The sequence below is a fragment of the Pygocentrus nattereri genome, chromosome 15, assembly GCF_015220715.1.
Source record: "Pygocentrus nattereri isolate fPygNat1 chromosome 15, fPygNat1.pri, whole genome shotgun sequence".
Lineage (NCBI taxonomy): Eukaryota > Metazoa > Chordata > Actinopteri > Characiformes > Serrasalmidae > Pygocentrus > Pygocentrus nattereri.
Genome location: NC_051225.1, coordinates 11,735,680 through 11,759,090, shown reverse-complemented (window position 1 = coordinate 11,759,090; position 23,411 = coordinate 11,735,680). Strand labels below are relative to the sequence as shown.

Sequence of the window (23,411 nt, the reverse complement as noted above, 5' to 3'; positions counted from 1 at the left end):
GACGACGTCCATGATTTCCAAACAATTTGAAGTGTGGGTTCCTTAGACCACAGGACACTTTTCCACTTTGCGTCAGTCCATCTCAGATGAGCTCAGGTCCAGGTTGCAGGCATGAAATTCAAAATGAGTGAATATTTGCAAAAAACAATAAAGTTTATCCGTTTGAACATTAAATATCTTGTCTTTGTAGTGTATTCAATTGAATATAGGTTGAAAAAGATTTGCAAATCATCGTATTCTGTTTTATTTATGTTTTACACAACTTCCCAACTTCATTGGAATTGGGGTTGTAAAATAATTGACAAGCTAAATATGATAATTTGGATGGATTTAGTGTATTAGAATATTACATTATGACTGTCTGCATTTAATAGGAATTTTTTTAGGGTTAAAACTTATATATGTTACATTGGTATAATTAAAATGGAATGTACACACTGAATATCATAAAATAAGAAGTTTGTTCATAATCATATCTTAATATACTTAAAAACTTAAACACAACTGTGCACATCACTGTTTATGACACTATTTAGACCAATCTGCAAAAAGCACCTGCCCATAGATTATAGATTTTACTACTGCTTTAATGCATTATAAATCGTTTAATACTTTTTTCGGTAGTGAAAGGAATCAATAACTTTACCCCCTTTATCTCCTACTGATCAGGCTAATGAGCTGCTAAAGTACACACTGTATTCTTCACTCTGTAACAGCCAGTGACTGTAGGTACAGCATGTTATATTATATGTTATGTTATATACGTTATGTTAGCATGTTATATACAGCATAATCATGTTTACATTTCACATAATGCTCTGCTTTTTTTGGGCAGAGAGTCAAGCTCAGTTTACTCTTTCAAAAATGACAAATAATGTGACTTTTTACTTGTTTTGTATATTTCTTTCTACAATGTGGTGTGTTGTTTTTGTTTACCATTAACATTTTTATTCATTTTCATTAGTGCCACTATTTAATTTTCAATAATGACCAATTTCAGTCTAATAAGCACTTGTTTGCAAAGCACTCCGAGCTGTAAACATAATATAAATATACCTTTATTGTTGTTATTAGATTGTAGGCAGAAGTAAACATGCTGATGCTTCATTTTAAACCCAAACTGCTGTTAAAAAAAAATCCACTATCAGCTCATTTTGGAGTCTTGGAATGTCTTGGAACAGTCCAAACCGACTCGCTTCACTGCAGCGCCCCCTGCAGGACACTCTGAGGAACTTTTCCAAGCCAGCAGAAAATCACAACACTCACTGGCCACTTTTTTAGAGACACGTACGTACCTTGTGCTTCCACTTAGTGGCCACTTTTTTAGAAACACCTACCGTGTACGTCCACTTACTCGCCACTTTATTAGAAACATGTACTATGTACTTTCACTCAGTGGCCACGTTATTAGAAACACCTGCGTTGTGCTTCCACTCAGTGGCCACTTTATTAGAAACACTTAACTTGTGCTTCCACTAAGTGGCAGCTTTATTAGAAACATCTGCCTTGTATGTCCGCTCACTGGCCACAACATGGCAAGCAATATGGGAATGTTGACAAATTCTGTCTAATTTTTTCATTCACAGAGATAAATGGCGCTGTGGTAGTAGGAACAGCTGAGAACCTACAGACCACACTCAGTGAGGGCTTCAAAATCATTGCTGTTGATTAGAACAAGGTATGAACTGTATCTAAGGAACATACACTAAGTGACAAGGTCAAAGAAATCACATACAAAATCATTCATTAATATGACCCCTGCAAGAAGATCATCTTAAAATATAACCTACAAGTTACAGATTTATATCACTTTTGTGGTGAAAGCAATAAACACATTGAACACATTTTCTCTAATTGTATCCATTCTAATAACTTTTGTAATGATGTAATGAAGGATATTGGACAAAAAATGAACATATATTAATAATAAAAATTATATTTTGTTGAATAATATAGATTGAAATAATTTTTCTTGGTAAATGTATTACCCACAAAATGTATGTATGTATGTATGTATGTATAGTAAATAAAACTGGTGAATTCATGAACATATTAACAAAATTTACATTTGTTTGGAGAAACATTGTTGTTCACCTGCATGTGGCCTGACTGCATGTGGTTTGGACTGTGGGAGGAAATGGGAGAACCTGGAGGAAACCCATGGAGACATGGGGAGAACATGCAAACTCCACACAGAAAGGACCCTGGTAGTTGTAATTACAGTTACTCATAATTCTACAATACTCTAATTGTCATTGCAGTATGCTTATTTATAATTTCATTGTTCAACACAGTAGAGGCATTAAATATATGAAAACAGCATAGTAATTTGTTTTGTTGTATAAATCACTATAGTCGTGCCATCATATTGTAGTCGGCGCTATGCCCTCATGCCCATATTAGGAACTCCAGGTCTAAGCTCCATTTCTCTATGGCCAGAATGAATAGGGTTTTTAAAAAAAATCACCCTCTATTGCACCCTGTGGTAGATACAAATGTTCAGAGCCCGATATGTTTTGTCTTATGAACATTCTTCTGTCTAACAACTGGATCTTCTGGTCTGGATTTTGACTATTAGGTCAGCCTGCTACCTGGGGTTTCGCCTTAGTATGAAAGTATGAAAAAAAGGCATAGTAAAATCAAATGAATTACATATCAGAAACTACAGTCGTGGCCAGAAGTTTTGAGAATGGCACACATTTTGGTTTTCACAAAGTTTGTTGCCTCAGTTTTTTTTACAACCTTTTGTCAGATATTTATATGGTATAATGAAGTTCAATTATAAGCATGCCGTACGTGTGTTAACCTTTTATTGACAAATACCTCCAGTTTAAGCAAAGACTTAATATTTACAGTGTTGACCCTTCTTCTCCAAGACTTCTGCAATTTGCCTCGGCATGCTGGATATCAGCTTCTGGACAAAATCTTGAATGATGGTAACCCATTCTTGCCTAATCAGTACTTGGAGTTGATCACAGTTTCTGGGTTTTTGTTTGTCCACCCTCTTTTAGAGGATTGACCACAGGTTCTCAATGGGATTGAGATCTGGGGAGTTTCCTGGCCATGGATCCAAAATTTCAGAGTTTTGTTCACCAAAGCACTTGGTTATCACTTTTGCCTTGTGACATGGTGCACCATCATGCTGGAAAAAGCTTTGTTCATCTCCAAATTGCTCCTGGATCATTGGGAGAAGGTGCTCTTGGAGGATGTTTTGATACCGTTCCTTATTCATGGCAGTGTTCTTGGGCAAAATTTTGAGCGTACCCACTCCCCTGGATGAGAAGCAACCCCACACATGAATGGTCTCAGCATGCTTCACTGTTGGCATGACACAGGACTCATGGTAGTCCTCTGAAGGGGGCTTCATCAGAGAACATAACATTACCCCAGTCCTCTGCAGTCTAATCCCTATACTTCCTGCAGAATGTCAGTCTGTCCTTGATGTTTTTCTTGGAGACAAGTGACTTCTTTGCTGCCCTTCTTGACACCAAGCCTCCAAAAGCCTATGTCTCACTGTGCGTTCAGATGCACTCACACCTGCCTTCTGCTATTCCTGACCAAGCTCTGCACTGGTGGTGACCCGATCTTGTAGCTGCATACTGTTTAGGAGATGGTCCTGATGCTTTCTTGACGGTCTGGCGCTCTGAAGCCTTTTCCACTGTAATTGAACCACTCTCCTTTGAAGTTTTTGATGATTCGATAATTGGTTGATTGGGGGTGTTATCCTACAAGCAGCAATGTCCTTGCCTGTGAACCCTTTTGATACAATGCAATGATGACTGCACGTGTTTCCTTGGAGGTAACCATGGTTAACAGAAAACTTTAAAGCACCACTACCCTTTTAAAACAACCAGTCTGCTCTTCTAATTAGCATGACAGACTTTGTGAAAACCAAAATTTGTGCCATTCTCAAAACCTTTGGCCACTTTTGTACATAAAATACACAACCAAAATGTTGTAATACATTATTGGCTATATTTGATTTCTGGCTTATCTCCAAAATAGAGTATTTCAGCAAGTTTATACAGACTGCCAAAGACATCTTCATGTAAATGACACATGACTTCAGCTAACCTGCCTCTTGTCCCTGGATCACTGCTTGCTAGCCGACATTACTAGGTCATTACTATGCCAGCCCATTCGGCGTTCCAACAAACAAAATTTAGGCTGTTTCAGTTGCTACTATGGAATATTGTCTGTTCATGGTTGGTATGTTTGCTTTTTTGTGGAGTTTGAAGGACAAAAGTTTTGGACTTGAGCAGTTTGGTTTTGAATTCTGTTTTCTGGTTTGGTACTGTCTCACTCCAAATGCAATTCGGTAACTGAAGAAGATACATTGCCCTTCTAGCCATGTCATTGTGTTTCTTCCTCTCTCTTTTCATGATTGCTCTCTCTCTCTCTCTCTCTCTCTCTCTCTGACTCGCTCGCTCGCTCGCTCGCTCGCTCGCTCGCTCACTCACTCACTCACTCACTCACTCACTCACACACACACACACTCACACACACACACACACACACACACACACACACACACACACACACACACACACACACACACACATGCAGCATTTTAGGCGTTCTGGTATTTATTGCACTAAACATCATGGCATGTGATGCCATGGTGATCATGGCAACCCATGTTTGCCTGTTTTGCATGTTTCTGTTGCACATATGGCATGTCAAATTGGTAAACCACCAATGGTGCCATTTACTATTTTGAAAATGCTATTTAGTATGTTAGTACAGCATATGGGATATTGATTACATCAAAGAAGACACTGCATAAATGATCAGTTGTTTTTTTTCATGGTTTTATTTGTGTTATGCCAGAATAAATAGTAGGCTACTCATTATATATACCCAAAATAAACCAAAGATGGTTGTTAAACTGTTTTAAAACACACACATAAAAAATCTAACAAAAACAGCATAAAAGACAAAATGGGGGATGTGATAAAGACACTTCAACCCTAGTTGTGTGTGAATATAATGTGCAATTTCTATCACTTTGCAGTGTTTAACATATTGTAACAGTAATTGTGCATTAAAATGTGCAGATTATGTAAATTAATGCTCACTGGCCAGATAAATGGTTTTGTATAACATTATTTCAGATATGACAATAAGTCTTTATTGCTTTTAACATACATGCAAATACACAAATAGTACTTTGTGATTTAATGGTTGTGAGTTGGCTAAACTATTTCCAAAGCTCTCCTTGAAGAAGCCCAGTATTTACAGGTACCATGCAAAGCTTAGTTTGGCTAATCAGTCCTTTATTAAATTAAAGTAGGTGTGTTCAGTAACTTCGCTGAAACTTTAGTGAACTGTTTATTTCGCTGCTGTTGGAAGAAAACCTTTTATCTCAGTTTTTGTTGTTTTTTGAAAGTATTTGCAAATGCCTGTTACCATTTACATTGTGTGTAAATTTCATGAAGAATGGACCAAAAGGAATGGCCCACAATTACTTGGAAAGACATCTGGTTCCACAGACTTGCATTAAAAGTAAGGTATGTTGTTTTCCTTGTCCCGTAAATTTGGAGATTCGAGGTTATCTTCCGACAACAGCGATATGTTTTTATTCCCATATAATATTGAGTTTAACAAATAAATAATCCCAAACAATTTTCATGACTGCCTAAAATATTTGCTCATGTGTAAACACAGTGACTCAAAATCGGGCTGTTGTGATAATCTACAATAAAATATTATAAAATATTTATGTATAGTTAAAACAAATACAAAGTAAATAGACTGAATGTATAATAAAATGCACTGAAGTCTGAACTGTGATGACCGTTGATGAAATGTTATGCATTATGTCAGAACAGAAGGTTTTGCATTGTGGTTTAGATCCAGTATCATGAGCTGAGGTGGCTCTGTGTGAAGTCCTTTGTTGATTTTTGCTCTTCCTGAATAGATTTACAAGTGATAGATAGGAGCCACAGGAACATCAGAACACCTGGAAGGTGAATTTCACTGGGAGTCAAATCATGTTTCACCTATTTCTTTCAATGTGTAAAAGTACAGTATCAGTAACAGACTATGTCCAAAAGACTTTTATGTAGGTTTACGATATATATGACTATAAAGCGCTTCAGCAGCAATACGTAGGTGGTTATACATGCACAATATGTAGCAATCTTTAAAAATAAAATAAATACAAAACTGTATATTTATCATGAAGGCCTATCTGCAGTTTGGAGTGGAGCACAGAACCCCTGTCATAGACTAGTAATGCATGACTCTTGGCTTTCTCCTTGACTCCACTTTAAACTAAGATAGCACCAGATTGAACAATAAAGATGGATGGATGGATGGATGGATGGATGGATGGATAAGAGTAAGTCGCTCTGGATAAGAGTGTCTGCTAAATGTAAATGTAGATGGATGGATTGATGATCAACACATCTTACTATCAGCCAGTTTCACACAACGAGGGATGAGGGGATTTCTTTGAAAAGGAACTGTTTTTAGATTCGTTTTCAGTTCTTTAGAAAATAAATAGCTTTTTATTCTGGAGTAGTTTGTTGTTATCTAGTTCCTTTTTTCTCAGGGTTGAAGTAGGTTTCATATCGACCTGATTCTTAATTGAAGTTTCTGCTCCACCTTAAATGATGCAGATATCTTAATGGTGTGCAGGTGCCAGAATGCAGCCACCCTTTAAGGTGGAACGGAAAATAAGACGTTGGCAAATAGGAAGCCAACTTCAGCTTCATTCTCTTTTCCACAATATTCTAAGGAAAAAGCTCTTTATTTTTGGATTTAGGTTTCATTTCTTGCACTGTTTCTAATAACTGTTTATTGCAGCCTTATTTAAACTCAGACTCTTTCCTGCATTATACTCATCTCCATCAAAATGTTCCTCAAGCCAATTATGATGAAAAAACACATCAAAGAGTCATTTACAAGCGTTTTGATTCTTAGAATCATTGGCCAAAAGTGACACATGAAGCTTGTAACAGATATAAGATTCGTTCTAGTTTTACAGTCTAGTCTTTTGGTAAACATTTCAAGGTGTTTCAGAGTCTAACTAACGATTAGCCATTTAACCATGGCCATGGGTAAATCGGTGCCTTTCATTTGTATTGCTGCTCCCTGATCTGTACAGTATCTATTACATCTACATGTTTATATTTGTATACGCATGTGTATATAATAACCTACATTCATATTACTGCATATCTCACTTTATGTATGTGTTATGTATATATGTATATTATATACTATATATTCAATATGTACATTCCTGTATATAAACTTAATACACAGATAGATAGATACATATAACACTGCATATATAACACTGTATATTTTATATTGTATGTCTCATATTTTATATTACATATTTCACATTTCACTTATACACACATGTATATAACAGTTATATTTATGCACTGGTCACTGTTACCACCGCACTTTATGTAAATAATGTTATATATTGCACTTCTGGTTAGATGCTAACTACATTTCATTGGCCCTGTACTTGTACTCTGCACAATGACAATAAAGTTGAATCTAATCTAATCTAATCTAATCTAATCTAATCTAATCTAATCTAATCTAATCTAACACTCTGCCGAGCTGGTTGTTAAAACCAGGTTCGGTAACATGCTATTTGGATAGTCCACTTTAGATGGTTTGTAGATACTTAATTTATTTCCAAGTTACGTTTAACTAAATATCTACAAAATTTACCATATTTATTTTTAATTCTAAACCTAGTTCTAATCCTAACCTTAACCTCAACCTAATACCTAATCCCAACCCTTACCCTGATCCTAGCCCTAACCCTGGTCCAAATCTTAACCCTAACCCCACCTCTGTGTAGAATCAGCAGAGCTTCAACAGACAGTTTGTTAACAATTTGAAGATCTGTAGAAAATCTATAGAGAACTATAGTGGAGTATCCAAATAAAGTGACACCCCAGGTTCTTATGCAGAGTATGTTTACTATGGTTTTAGACCTTTTGCTACACTAAAATGCAGGGATACCATTTTAAAGGCTCTGTGATCATCACAGCATATTAAATATTGTGGTATGCCAAATTAGCATATTAGTACAGCCATATGTTTATGAACATTTGAGGATATGAGATTATAATCCACCATTTAACATTGTGCAGATTACATGCAAGATCATAACACACTTGTCGCAAACCTCAAATAGACTTAGGTGGTTTCTGTTAATGCTGTCATTAAAAATGAATACAGCATAGCTCAGATCTGCAGCAATAACCATCTTAAAGCTTGAATTTTGTCTGCACTTTTGTCATTTTTATAGGTAAAAGTCTTGCTAAGTCAACTACATTTGGGGTAATCATAAAAATGTGTAATTCTTTAACTTATTATTCCTTTTAGAGCAAGATTGTGTCATACACTTCATGGAATGATCCTTACCTTGAAAGGCATTGAGTATGTTGAAGAGGTAAGTTCCCGCTAGACTCAGGGGCCCATAAATGGTGAACGCCAGCCCCCAGGGGAGCCCTAAAACACAGCTGAGTCCCAGTATGGTGGCCAAGTCTTTCCACTTCCTCCTCACCCTGCCTCTGGACTGGACGCTCCGTGCTCTCAGCTGCCTCATCTTCACCACCATCACTGCCAGGATAATGACATTGAAGAGCAGCGCCAGCCCCAGGTAACCATTCACTGTTACATACCTCATTGCTCTATGGATGCTGTTTTCATTTTCTGTCTTAAACCAGCAGCTACAAGTTGGGAAGAAACACAAATGGTGGAGATGAGGCTCACAGGGGTAAAGAGACTAGAGATTGAGAAATATGTTGAACTGCTGAATAGGTCTTACAGGTCCATGGCTACTATGATATCGCTGGAGTTCTTTGTGATCGTGTATTTGCCATATGCACCAACCACTCTGCAGATCATTACTGTAATTGTAGGAAGTCCTACAGCAAAAAAGAAGCCAGTGTTAAGGAGTTATTCTTTGTCATAAAGAATGAAACAAAGGGGTCACTGCGTTTTAAAATAATATATTAAGCATGCTAGTTTTCACTATGACAAGCAGAAAAAAAGACTTTTATCAACCCTACACTGGTTGCCAGTTAACTTTCGCATTGATTACAAAATTATTCTACTGACCTATAAAGCTCTAAACGGACTCGCCCCTCAGAGAGTGAACTTCTCTCATACTATGAACCATCACGCCTGCTTGGATCACAAGGTGCTGCCCACTATTAGTAGCTAGAATTAATAAAGTTACACAAGAGGAAAATCCTTCTCATACAAAGCCTTTGAAACTTTGGAATAATCTTCCAGTCGGTGTTTGGGACACAGTCTTTAAGTCTAGGCTAAAAACCCACATGCTTAATCAAGCCTTAGTTAGTTTTCCCTGTTTGCCTCTGATGCATTAAACCAAAGTTGTCAGTAGGTAAGATGCTAAATTGGTCACCCCCACCAGCACAAAGTGTCAGTAGACTATTGGTAATTGGCTTTTAGTAAGTCTGCTCTTTGTCTCCAATGAGCTATGACAGCCAAACCGTGTTGGGACCTGAGGCTACCAGCAAAAAACAAGAGCATGCATCTTCAGTGGGCACAGGAACATCAAATATAGACTGTTGAGAAGTGGAAAAAGTTGCACAGAATTCAGTACAAGCAATGAGTCCATTGAGCCATCCTGCATCAGTGGTACAGGCTGGTGGTAGTGCAATAGCATCAGGAATTTTATTCTGATACACATGATACTACTTATACCTACATAACACCTGATTAGGTGTATCTGAACATTGTTGCTGATCAAGTTTATCCCAAAAAATGGCAGTGACCTTAAACCCTGTCAAGGATCTTTTGGATAAGATATAGGATGCTGTTTATAACAAAATTTGTAGCAGCTTTAAAGTGCAGATATTGTGTTGTGTACATTCCATGCCTAGGCAAATTCATGCTTCTCTGAAGGCCAAAGGATGTATAATGTGCTAATATAAATCACTGTATATGTGTTGCAAACTACCACTGGCCAATGCACATGCCAAAACTAACAGGCCACTGGGAGTTTTCTGTGTTCTCTGTTCTTCCTATTGCCAGTCCTGGCCTGTTTAAAGGACTTGATGATGGTGGACAATATCTTCATCAACTCAACTCACCCCAGCCCACCAGGCTAAGTTTCAACAGGTATCTCCTGATGTAGATGTTGAAGACCTGCACCAGCAGCAGGTACAGATGGAAGCCTTCGATAGCTGTCCAGGTGAAAGTGGCCAGCAGGGCCCAGTGCAGCATGAGCCCCAGGGACTGGCAGAATACCCACTCTGTTTTGGACCAAATGGAACTGGCCAGGAAGAAGAGGTGCAGTAGCAACAGTGAACCTGTCAGCTGCATATGAATGATGACTGAGTGATCTGCCTTCGACTTCCTATGGAGAGAGGTCAAAAATAATTTGTTATTCTTTTTACTTTTGCTTTTCAACTATAAATTTCACTTCACATCTTTCCTCTTTGCCTGTTAGACCCACAAGCAGTTCATAAGTGGTTCTTTTTTCTGGCCTGGTGTTCTGTTTTAAACCAGTTTCTACAAGTAGATGCTGGCTGATTAACAGATGACAGCACAAGATATAGTTTTTAGACTGGCTTAAACTGACCTATAAAACCAGAACATTATTCTTTTAAAGTTAAATGACACCAATTTGGATCATTCTAACAAACTCAAAGCTCAAAAGTTAAGATTATGTTCTTCTAGGGGTATCTTATAGTATTACCTTTTAAAATGTTTATTTTAGCAGCACAAATGTAGCTTAAATGAATAGCCGTTTATGTGGGGCTAAGGGACGTCACTCATCAAAATCGTATGGCTTTAAGTTTTATAAGAGAATTTTGCTTTATGAGAATTCAAATAATATAAACGTTTCTTTTAGCAAGGCAAATGCAGCACAAACAAATAAGCCCATTTGTGTGATTTTTACCTTGACGATGGAGCTGAGTGACGTCACAGTTAATAAAACATAAGGTTTCATCTCTCAAAAACGGTGCCAGCACAAACCGATTCATACGGCACAAAGGAGCACAAGGAATAAGAGTATTTTTTATCTATTTCAGCTAAATGGAGGTTTGCTACCCTCTCATAAACAGTGAGTTCCACAGCAGACTGTGAACGTGGTGTGGATGTATTTTAAGAGTTGTCTAACCTGTGGCACAGAAACAGCACAATGATGATGATGGTGAATACCACAGACAGAGAAGACCCGATGTATGAGATATACACAAGACGCTGAACGTGAGCAGGGTCTGGCACATCAGGGCTCTGTCAGAGAACAACACAGAGAACAAAAGATCCAGGAATTATGGAGCTTTTTCCCAAACATTACAAGCGTGATTTTTAAGTGCATGTATTTTGCTCTCTGCACACGAGACCCACATCCACATGCTTAATTGGAGTTTTCTTAGTTGCGTAACCGAAGAGGTGTAAGTAATGAATTACTTTTATTCTCGTTACTGTACTTGAGTACAGGTTTCCCTGTAACGGTACTTTTTGGAGAAGAATTAAATCAGTACTTTCACTCTTACTTTAATTTAGTTAATTTACAATGGAATACTTTTACTTCACTACTTTCATTTTCTAATAATGTCACACAGTAAAAAAAAAAAAAGAACAAACCACAGTTAATTTGAAAAGATTCACCAACCAAAAAAACAGCAGCTCTGGGAGGAAAAACACTACAGAGATGTCCAGTTTAGTGGGGAAGGACGGAGGAGGACTGAACCAGCACACAGGAGGAACAGACCACGTCCAAATGGTCAACTGTATTAATTTTCACATGAACTAAAGAAAATGCCATTATTATCAGCAGCCAAACAGGAAACCTGCTCAGATCTGCTCTCACAACTCGACTCAAGCCTGAGACAGCATTAGCTGAACTAGCTAATCCGAGCTAAACAGGTACTGCAATTATAGTTTTCCTCTTTCTTTTATAATGTTTCTCTTCATTAAAATTGAAATCTGTTGTACATCTTTATAAGCGACTGTCAACTACAGGTTTCTACAGTTTACCCGTTTAAAATATAACCTCTTTTGGTTTTGGAGATAAATGGTCGTGAACGGCTTTAAGACAAGAAATCTAGTGTAATACAGGCTTTTCATAAACTCTGTACAAGGATTCTGTCGCTCTGTTGTTGTTTAAGCAGACTGGCCTGATCTGGGGCCAGATTCCTGAAAGCTTTCTTGTGAAAGCTTTTAAGACAAACATTGACATTCATAAGAATGTTCTTAAATGCAAAAAAAAAAAAGTTTTCAAGTATTCTCTTATGTTGATCATAAGTATTTTCTTAAGAAGAAGATGGACAATTCAAGCAGAGACAACGTCTGTGATAAATTTAGACGGTGACCTTGTCAACTCTTACTGCCTAAGACAAATTGTGAGGCTATCGTAAGGTTTAGAAAGCATGTTTTCAGGAATAGCACTTATTCTTAGATGCATTTTTAAGAAAACAGTTAAGAAAAGAGAACAAGAGCATTCTTAAGAAGTTATTTGAAGAATAACAATTACTCATAACTTTTAAGTCAAGAAACAACACACATTAAAGAAGATTTTATTTCTTAAGACACTTTCGTGAATCCAGCCCCTGACCTGATCAGACGGCGGATGGAGTATGAAAAGAGAACTTGTAGACAGGAGAATGATCTCTGTGATATCTTCTGGGTTTTTCAAATACTAGAGGGCACTCCTGAAATAGTCTAAAATTAATGTATTAAGATGGAGCATTTGAGCAAAATCATAGTTTTTAAATGCTTAAACATTTTAATAATTATATATTGAATAAGATAAAACATTTTAACACCGCTGTTATATTTTTAAGAGCTTTTTAACTCGAGTTATAGAAGTTTAAAATGGTGCCTCATGTATGTCCATGATGTCTATGAGTGTGAACAGCCAATGAGCTGCTCTGATGGCCAACCAATAAGCATGCAGTAGCAGTAATGCCAGCGTTCTGATGCCCAAAACCCATTTGCTATAGAAAAAATCAACATACAGGTAAGTTTTCTTGGCCTTTTTTAAGGAAATACGTTCCTCTACTTTCTAAAACTAATAGAAAGTTCTGGGTGAGTGATTTTTATCCGTTTAACCCCATCTACTTCATTAAGTTCATTAAGAACTTATGTACAGGTGCCCTCTGCTGTTTTGCAGTCCTATTTTTGATATAATGGTGGAAACAGGAAGTGGCCAGTCTCTTTATAAACCACATCTGATATGAAGTTCTTTTGTACACAGACTAATGAGAGCTCAGCATACACCGATAAAACATCCTCACTCACAGTGTTGAGCCATAATATTCAGATTATCGTTTGGTTTGACTGGAAAAACTGGAAAACGTTTATCATACCGAATTATCAGAGACTTTGTTCAGTCAGTTCATCAAAGAACTCCCCCCTCCCCACCCCCACTCTCATGCTCTTCCCCACATATTTCCCCTGTATCTCTTTGCCTTGGTGTTTATCTTTAACTGTGAGAGGCTGTTTAGCTGTTTAACTATCAAATAAAGTAGTAATAAATGTCTGATTCTGTATGAAATAATGATCAGTTAAACTTATCACAGTAAAAAGACCAAAGCTGGGTAAATTGCTGTTGTTGCTGCTGATTTAAAAGGTAGAAATGTTCTGAACAGACATCAGTGAATATATACATCATTTTATAGTCTTATCAAAATGTAGGTCATGGACCCTTTAAACCTTGCTTTCGAAATGGATAATCAGAAAATCAGGTCATACAGTGTGTGTGTGTGGTAAACACTTACAATAAGCATCGCAAAGAAACTGAGGTGATTGCATTCGCAGATAAAGTCTGTGTTGTTCTGGGTGGTTTTACAGCCATCTGTGCTCCAGTTTCCTACACACACACACACACACATACACACACCCCCATGAAACAGGACGCAAAGCACTTCGCCTATGGCCTTTCTTCAGTTTTTACAGTCTTGCCAGATAAAATAATGAAGATTCATTTGGAATTTAGTTTTAAAAAGCTGAATGTTTGGCTCAGGACCTTGCTCACTATTGTTCGACAGCTTCCAGAAGACACATTTTCCAGTCCCATTCTGAAACATAGGCATACATTTTGGGCAGAACATAAGTGGAGAACAAATCATTTCAATTCTGCACAAAATTGTACATTTCATTAAAGCTGCTATCACAGTGTCAACTACCGTTTAAACATACACTTCCAGAGATCTAGTTCACCTCTGCCTGGATGATTAATTTGCTTGTATTTTATGGTAGGAAAATGCTTACCTGATTGGCATTTACAAAAACAATCCTAATAGGATCAGAAAGGTTGTGAACATCTTGTTTGCCAAGCCACACTCCTAAGATCTGCTCGTGAGGAGATCCTTCATTTGAATGTGCCTGTGCAGAGAACACCAGTATTACTCATTAAAGCTATGTAGAGGTCATGTTCTATTCACTGAGAATTGCTTTTTGCAGTCATGAGTTCAGAGCATTATGAATGTACTCATGGTAATCACTGAAAGTTGAACATTATCTGAGAACATGTAGCATGTAGATCAGTGTTTTTTTCAGCACAGAGGCCCTGGTACCAGAGAATGGTAGGCCCTAAGGATGGATTAGACCCGAATCCACATGGATCGAAATGTAATGTAATTTGTAAATGTAATTTGTTTCTGTACTTAAGTACTTTTTTGTGTATCTGTACTTGAAAAAACTGATGTTTTTCCATTATGGGTGACTTTTTACTTTCATTCCACTACATTTCAAAGTCAAATATCTTACTTTTTGCTCCACTACATTTTGCGAAATTTGTGGTTACGTCTGGTTTGTGTGTATAAAAATGTAGCATGTCAAAATGAAAGAAGCGCAAAGCAAGAACACCAATCAGGGCACAGCGGCACTTGAGCTTGTTTTGACCTGTTGGACACACCGACTCAGTGCAAGCACACGGTTCAACGATTCAAAGTGCAGCAGTGACTGGCCTGTTTCTTTTTTCTGCATTTATACAAACACTATTTAATTTTATAGTAAATTAGTTTGGACTGGTTTATGTTTATGAACATAGAGCTACAGATCAATACAGTAAAGGAAAACTAATTTGTGAACCTGAGTTTAAAGCCAGTTTTTATGAAACTTAAACTTGTAACTAAGTTGTAAATAAATCTTAAACTGAAACTTTGCTTGTGTGTAAAAGTGATTTCAGAGCCACTCGGTTCTACCTGATAGAAACTGTTTACCTTCAGTGTTTTGTGCTTATGATCATTTTAATAAACATCAGTGTCACTAATTAATGACATTCTATTAAAAGCCTGGTTTACCAACAGAGACACTGGAGGATTTTCACCTACAATGAGTTCATGAAGCCAGTCTTGTTATAAAAATGATAACAGGACATAAAGCCATAATTAATCTTTTAGTACTTTTACTTTTGAAACTTAAGTACATTTGAAAGCAAATGCTTTTGTACTTTTACTTAAGTGGAGGTACTCGTAGTGGGTTTTTTATTCTGTTACAGTGAGGTCGATTTGAATTGGGCTAGTATCACTGAAGGAGCTCACTTCTGAATGATTACTGTCAGACTTATTGATTACTACAGACATTGCAGATTAATATTGGATGTTACATGCTAGCGTTGCACGTATGTTGTTTGTTTTTTTTTTCTCTCTCCTTTTTATCCCCAACAAGATCAGGTGCAGCTGTGTGCATAATGGACTAATGTGGATCTTGAATGCTTGGCTGTGCTCTCTCCACCAATTCGAATGGCTGATTTCTGCTGAGGGATGGGCCTTGGCAGATAAAAGGACTGACATGTGGCCAGTTATGAAGAAGAAAGTATTTAGCGTATTTGAGACTTGTAGTGGAAAACTGTCCTACTTTAGTGGTGAAGATGTAGCCAGTAACATGAGTCACTTGTGGTCTCTGTCTCTTTTTAGCTTTCTCTCTCCACACCCTGTATTTTGGAGAGGATTAGACTTATGGCTAGGTAGGTTAGATTCGTTTCCTTGGTTTATTTCTTTGACACCATCCATCGTCCACCCTTGTGGTTGGTTGGGATTCATTAGTTAATGTTTTGTATACTGAACAGTTAGTCATTCTTTTTCTTTTCTTTTGATTTATATTTAGTTTTCGCTCAGCGTATTGCACCACCTCTCTGTCCATATAAGTAATAATCTTGTATCATACACTACTGCAAGTGGGAAGTGAAGTAAAAGTCTTGAATGCAAACGTCACTACTGTGTACGTGTGTCCTTCCCTCCCATCTCCCATTACATGCCATGACATTTCCCCTCTCCCCCAGCTACATCTGAGGGGAATGTAACACTGGATCACAAATCTCATCAGCAATTACTTAAATCACAGTACGTTCCAGATTACTAATCCAGCTCAAAGAGGGTGGAACAAACTCATTGTTGAAATTGAAGTTGGAGTTAAAATGATCAACTGTACACTTTTGCAGCCCACCAGAACTGAAGATGAACACCTTTGATTATAAATAAATAAATAAAAAAGCTAGAATCTGACACTAACCTCAAAAAGGCTTGGGTTGAGTATGGATACAGTCAAGTCCACTTGACGGCCACTAGTTTTCAGCTGCTCATCACTGCTTTTCTGGACAGCTTCTGATGGAATATAAATTACATGTCCATACTCTGTGTCCACTCTGGCCTGTAAAAGCAATAAGTTACACACAATTCATTATATATTCATGCACATTTTGCAATGCTAACAGGCAGTGTTCTAAGACAGCTCAGCTGCTAAATCTCACAGGTGAAAGAGTATCTTCATCATGGGAAACCTTTGGGAAAAGTTTCGGGGCTGGGACTTCTGCTGACAATATTTTATAGCTCTGTTTACATCTGACAGCTCTTTAGCAACTCTAGCGTCCTCCATGAAGCTGGAATCCCATGTGGTCAGAAATGGAATAAAAACACTACGATTTGTTTGTGATGCGTTTGTACTGGTTTGTGCCATAGGAGTCATTGTTTGTGCAGGCAGTGTTTTTGAGAAATTAAACATTATATTTTATTACCTGTGATGTCACTCAGCCTCGCTATCAACGTCCAAATAGCACAAAAATGGTTTCATTTGTTTGTGCTGCGCTTGTGCTGGTTTGTACTGTAAAAATAGCCATTTCTGTTATTTAATTCGAGTTATAAAGACAAAGTTTTGATGAGTGACGTCACTCAGCCCCCATCAAACGTTTCAAATTGCAGCAAAACGGTCTCAATCATTTGTGCTGGTTTGTGCTGTTAATAGAAATGTTTGTGCTCTTTTAATTATCAAGTTATAGGCTAAAAATATTTTTTTAATAAGTAAAGTCACTCAAACCCCCCCCCCCCCCTCAATCTCCAAATCACATAGAAATGGTCTTATACATTTGTGCTGGTTTGTGTAGTTAAGTGAAGTTTTATGCTGTTGTAAATAGGCCTTTCTCAGATCTTCATCATCAACCAGTGTCAGCCCTGTAGTAAATACTGGTCATGGCTTGTGACAAAACCTGTTTATCCAGTAACTTAAGATTTACAACACACACACAAACATTTCTTTTCATGGCACAAACACAGCACAAATGAATGGGACCATTTTGATGCGATTTGGACGTTGGTGGGGGGCTGTGTGATGTCACTCATCGAAACTTTATGGCTGTATAATTTGAGAATTAAAGTCGCTCAAATGTTTCTTTAACAGCACAAACAAATAAGACCATTTTGGTTCGATTTATATGTTGTGGAGGGCAGGGGGGTTGTGTGACATCACGGGTAATAAAATATAATGCTTAATTTCTTGAAAAAGCTGCCTGCACAAACAATGATTCCTATGGCACAAACCAGCACAAACAAATAGTAGTATTTTTATTCCATTTCTGACCACATGGAGGACAGCTTGACCGAGGTCAATTTTCCTACTTAAGGCTTATAATACACAATAAACATGTTTTAAAAAATAAATATATTAATTTATTTGACAAAAAAAGAGGAAAATTCACATTTAATTTCCAGCTGACAGCACTGTGAAAGCATAGGTTAGACATGCTTTGGTGGATAACAGAATTACTGCCATGTGCTCGAAACACATTGCAAAGGCCCAGCACTGATCACTCCAAAATGTTAAGTACCATGAAATTTCTGTTACATAAATCTACATTAGAAGACACAGAAGTTGGAAGCAGAGAAGAAAAAAGAAGAAATGGGTCAATGCCTTGTCTTTGAGTTCCCTTTTCGTAACGTCAATTGAGTAACAAAGTAAAGTCTCATTGGAGAAGAAACTCAAAGGAAGAATGTCATAACAGGGAAAGGGGTCTTTTGAAATACTTAAAAAACCCTTAAGAAGTAAGATGAATATATTATGTGTGAGCAGCACGAGCCTCACAACAAGCCTGACAACCAAACCAAATGAAAACAATGTTCTTGAAAAATGTGTGGAGCACACTTAGTGGTGTCATAATACACGGCATTGTTTCCTCAGCAGTGACATTTGGAAATAGTGCTGCAAACGGTATGTTTCAGGTGGAACAGTGTTGGCCCATTTTAACAGTTCTAGGAAGCATACATGGTACTTCTTGCCTAAATGTTGAGGACAACACTGGTTTCTTTTTGTCCATTCATCATGAAATTTACAAACAGTGTAAAGGGTAACAGGTATTTTCAAATTATGTCAAAGACTGAAAAACGATAGGAAGTTATCTTCCAAGAGCAGTGATATACACCTAGACATGTTACTGCAAATTACAGCTTTGCGGTTTATAGCAAATGTTAGGGTGGACACTGTAAATGCCATTTATCTTGTGAATATACTACATTAGTATGGTCTTACCTCACTGGAGGGAGACACAGTTTTCATGTACAAGCCTGGGGTGTTTATTCTGGTGCGACGTCTTCTGCAGTTTCTCATCTTTGTTTCAAGACACCTGATCAACACAACCATTGACTGTAAAATGTGCATAGCGTTTTCCCAGAGCCATAACATCTACACTACAAACTAAACTCTACTCATTTGGTCAGCATTACAATGAACACAGCAGCGTGTAAACAGTTCTATTGCAGTACATTTAAAATATTGGTTATGATCACTTTGTTGGAAAATATGTTGGAAAGCAGTTACAAATAAACTAATTGTTTAGCCACATTTCTCTGTGCCTGTAGTACCAGCTGCCTGTAGTACTGTAGCTAATTTTACATTTAAAAAAAAGTATGCCACCCAGAGGAACTGAAAAAAAAGAAAAAAGAAAATAGGATGCATTTACGATACATCCTTAGGAACGTCATGATTTAAATAATTGATGATTTGTCTATGAATACTGGTATTATTATTATTATTATTATTATTATTTTGGAATACAAAGAAGATTTAAAGTTCATGTACAGTGGTGCTTGAAAGTTTGTGAACCCTTTAGAATTTTCTATATTTCCACATAAATATGACCTGAAACAATCCTGCCTTCCGCCCAATGTCAGCTGGGATAGGCTTAGAAAATGTGTGTGTGACCAACAGCATCATCAGACTTTCACACAAGCCTAAAAGTAGACTTCACATACTTTTGCCACTCACAATATGATATATTGATCATTTTCCTCAATAAACAAATGACCAAGTACAACCCCAATTCCAGTGAAGTTGGGATGTTGTGTGAAACATAAATAAAAACACAATATGATGATTTACAAATCCTTTTCAATCTATATTCAATTGAATACAACTACAAAGACAAGATATTTAATGTTCAAATGGATAAACTTTATTGTTTTTTGCAAATATTCACTCATTTTGAATTTGATGCCTGCAACACTTCCAAAGAAGTTGGGACAGGGGCATGTTTACCCTGTGTGTCACGATTGGCCCCTCCCAGTCCTGTCCATGTGTTAGTGTTTTGGTTTAGCCCATGTCTGTTGTTGTTTTGGTTTCTCTAGTCTGGCCCCCTTGTTTCAAGTCTCCACCCATCATTGTTTTCACCTGTCCCTCGTTACCCTTTGTTATTTAAGCCCTGTGTTTGCCCTTAGTGTTTGCCGGTCTTTGTTTCATGTATCGGTATTTGTCTGATGTGTTGGTCTTTGTTTGAACTGTTTGCCATGTCTGCACCCGGCTCTGTTCATGTTGGCTCAATGACGTTGACAGTGATGACCCTGATTTTGGATTTGCCCTCAATAAAAGTCGCTTACCTCCGCACATGTGTCCGCTACCTTGCTCCGCGTTACACTGTGTTACATCACCTTTCCTTTTAACAACATTCAATAAGCGTTTGGGAACTGAGGACACTAATTGTTGAAGCTTTATAGGTGGAATTCTTTCCCGTTCTTGCTTGATGTACAATTGCAGTTGCACAACAGTCCAGGGTCTCTGTTGTCGTATTTTGCACTTCATAACGTGCCACACATTTTCAATGGGAGGACAGGTCTGGACTGCAGGCAGGCCAGTCTAGTACACGCACTCTTTTACTACGAAGCCATGCTTTTGTAACATGCAGAATGTGGCTTGGCATTGTCTTGCTGAAATAAGCAGGGACGTCCCTGAGAAGGATGTTGCTTGGATGGCAGCAGATGTTGCTCCAAAATCTGTATGTACCTTTCAGCATTAATGGTTCCTTCACAGATGTGCAAGTTACCCATGCCATGGGCACTAACACACCCCCACACCAAAGAGATGCTGGCTTTTGAACTTTGTGCTGATAACAATCCGGACAGTCCTTTTCCTCTTTGGCCCGGAGGACACGACGTCCATGATTTCCAAAAACAATTTGAAATGTGGACGCGTCAGACCACAGGACACTTTTCCACTTTACGTCAGTCCATCTCAGATGAGCTCGGGCCCAGAGAAGCCGGCGGCATTTCTGGGTGTTGTTGATATATGGCTTTCGCTTTGCATGGCAGAGTTTTAACTTGCACTTGTAGAAGGAGAGACAAACTGTGACAATGGATTTCTGAAGTGTTCCTGAGCCTATGTGGTAATATCCGGTAATATCCGGTAATATCGGTTTTTAATGCCGTGCCGCCTGAGGGATCAAAGGTCACAGGTTTTCTGCCTTGCCACTTACTTGCAGAAATTTCTGCAGATTCTCTGAATCTTTTGATCATATTGTGGACTGCAGATGATGAAATCCCTAAATTCCTTGAATTGAGAAAGGTTGTTCTTAAACTGTTGGCCTCTTTTCTCACACATTTGTTCACAAAGTGGTGAACCTCCCCCATCCTTGCTTGTGAACAACTGAGCCTTTCAGGGATGCTCCCTTTATACCCAATCATGAAACTCACTTGTTTCCAATTATCCTGTTCACCTGTGAAATGTTCCAAACAGGTGTTTTTTGAGCATTCCTCAACATTCCCAGTCTTTTGTTGCCCCTGTACCAACTTCTTTTGAACATGTTGCAGGCATCAAATTCAAAATGAGTGAGTATTTGCAAAAAACAATAAAGTTTATCCATTTGAACATTAAATATCTTGTCTTTGTAGTGTATTCAATTGAATATAGGTTGAAAAGGATTTGCAAATCATCGTATTCTGTTTTTATTTATGTTTTACACAAGTTCCCAACTTCATTGGAATTGGGGTTGTATAATATTTTTGTGCCATTTGTTTAACTGGGTTCTCTTTATCTACTTTTAGGACTTGTGTGAAAATCTGATGATGTTTTAGGTCACATTTATGCAGAAATATAGAAAATTCTAAAGGGTTCACAAACTTTCAAGCACCACTGTACACATATAGGTTTAGCCACTGGCACCACTGGTGGTTCCAAAACGCACCTCATATTCTTCATAACTTTCATATTTCATGAGCTACATTCAGAAGGTGAGTGTCGTATGAGGCTGTAACTCTTCTTTCCAGTCAAATAGATGGTGGTGTCATTTTAAACCCTAAAAATAAAAGACGCTTGAACTCACAGTTTCTTTTTTCTACTAAAAGTTAACCCATTTTTTCCACAAATCTGGACTATAAACTATAAGCAGATGCCATCTCTTCAGTGATCTGCTCTGTAGAAATGATTTTCATAAAACAATACAAAGAGCGTCTAAAGATTTTTGGCTTTTATCAGTAAGTTGTAAACATATAGCCATATGTGTAGATCATAAAACACATTTCATTTTCTGTTAACTTGCATTTATTTCATGCAGTTACTTAATAATTTGCCTTACGATTTGGTCATGTAGATTCAGATGGACACACCAAAATATATCTTGGAGGATAAGAGGTTAATGCCCATTAATTGACATGTAGGTTTGATATCTACTCTTTTTAAAGGTGTAGTTTTTAAATACTGTAACTCACTGAGGGATGGTGCTGGAATGCATTTCCATACAGTCGTTGAGAACTTTATGACATTGACTGGAAACATTTTCAAATGAACCTGCAGATGAAAAAGACTTACTGTGTTTTCCTCAAATTCTCCAGATGTGTTCTTAGTAGAGGAATGCAGACTAGTAGGGATGAACACCCTTTTTAGTGCTGACTTCTTTGCCATATACAAATGTAGAACTGGCCTAATACTGTATAAAAATGTATAAAATCGTGAACAATCATGTCCTTAATTAACTGAGCCTAATCAATCGTGTGTTTAACATATAATGAACAGTGAAGCCCACACAAAACACTTCACTGCCCGAAAAAAAGCTTCAGGTTATGGGATACAAACTTTTAGCTCAGGAATTAGTGTGAGGACTCCTTTCTCATGATAGCTTTAAGATGGTACTTTAAATGAAGCTGAAATCATAGATTATAAGATATTCCTTATCTTACCTTCTTCAACCGGTATTACAGAGAAGAATATGAAAAAGGGAAGTAAAGAAGGTCTCATTTCATCAGCATATAATCTCCCCCTGCTTTTCTGCTGCTACCGTTATTTCTTGCTTCCTCAGTGTGAACTGGCTCGTTTTGCCTTTGTGGTTTTCTACTAAACTGGAAGTCAGCTGTCACCACACGATATCATCACTTTGAACTATCTGCATTTACGTTGTCTGAAAAAAATATATTACTATCTTGCGCACATCAGCGGCGGTATGTACCATGTCATAGGGTGGATATAAAGCTATAAATACATAAGGTGTCAGACAGGAAGAAACAGTGAAGGGAACGAAAGCTGTTTTTGTGACTGGCCGCTTTAGGAAACAAACAATACTCAATTGAATACAGCGTTTTTTAATCATAATCATTAAGCATCATTGCACAGTTGACTGCTTCATGCTGTTTAAGGCCAAAAACTGTCAGTCATAGGGATCTGTGGCTTTGAGCACACATCATATAAGCCTACAGTAGTGGCAAAAGTCATTTAGGTTATTTCAAAATGATTCACCAAATGATATGTTCAAAAACGATTCATTAAATGATACAAAGAAAATGAATCTCCTAACAACCATGCAAAGCCATTGTTTGCAGTAGTTTTGAAAAGACTTTGGTCTAAAATTTATTTTTTAAAAACATAATAAAGCTCAGCCCTGATGGGTCCAAATCCTGAATTCAGGTGGAGGATGTCGG

General features: G+C 37.5%; 1 protein-coding gene across 2 annotated transcripts; it reads right to left on the bottom strand.

Annotated features, from left to right (window-relative positions):
• Nucleotides 1-4,794: 4,794 nt before the first annotated feature.
• LOC119261535 (adhesion G-protein coupled receptor G5-like) lies at nt 4,795-22,781 on the bottom strand. 2 transcript variants are annotated; one of them, XM_037545203.1, is made up of 12 exons: nt 22,677-22,781; nt 22,209-22,287; nt 18,763-18,856; nt 16,477-16,614; nt 14,233-14,346; nt 13,988-14,039; nt 13,740-13,831; nt 11,135-11,250; nt 10,101-10,366; nt 8,807-8,906; nt 8,401-8,708; nt 4,795-5,962 (listed from the first exon to the last, which is right to left on the bottom strand). In XM_037545203.1, exons 1-12 carry the CDS (start codon nt 22,732-22,734, stop codon nt 5,862-5,864), a joined length of 1,518 nt encoding a protein of 505 aa, XP_037401100.1. In that variant the 5' UTR covers nt 22,735-22,781; the 3' UTR covers nt 4,795-5,861. The 2 variants fall into 2 exon arrangements, with proteins under 2 accessions (XP_037401100.1, XP_037401101.1); XM_037545204.1 differs by lacking the exon at nt 22,209-22,287 and having other exon boundaries at nt 22,677-22,755.
• Between the last annotated feature and the right edge of the window lie 630 nt (nt 22,782-23,411).

What these genes read in the sequence shown, in the direction of transcription:
- LOC119261535 (XM_037545203.1), bottom strand. Translation starts at nt 22,734, where the DNA reads ATGAGACCTTCTTTACTTCCCTTTTTCATATTCTTCTCTGTAATACCG. An exon ending in CATTCCAGCACCATCCCTCA is followed by an intron (nt 18,857 to 22,208) that starts GTGAGTTACAGT and finishes TGTGTTGATCAG; the next exon opens with GTGTCTTGAAACAAAGATGA. An exon ending in CATACTCAATGCCTTTCAAG is followed by an intron (nt 5,963 to 8,400) that starts GTAAGGATCATT and finishes TTCACCTTCCAG; the next exon opens with GTGTTCTGATGTTCCTGTGG.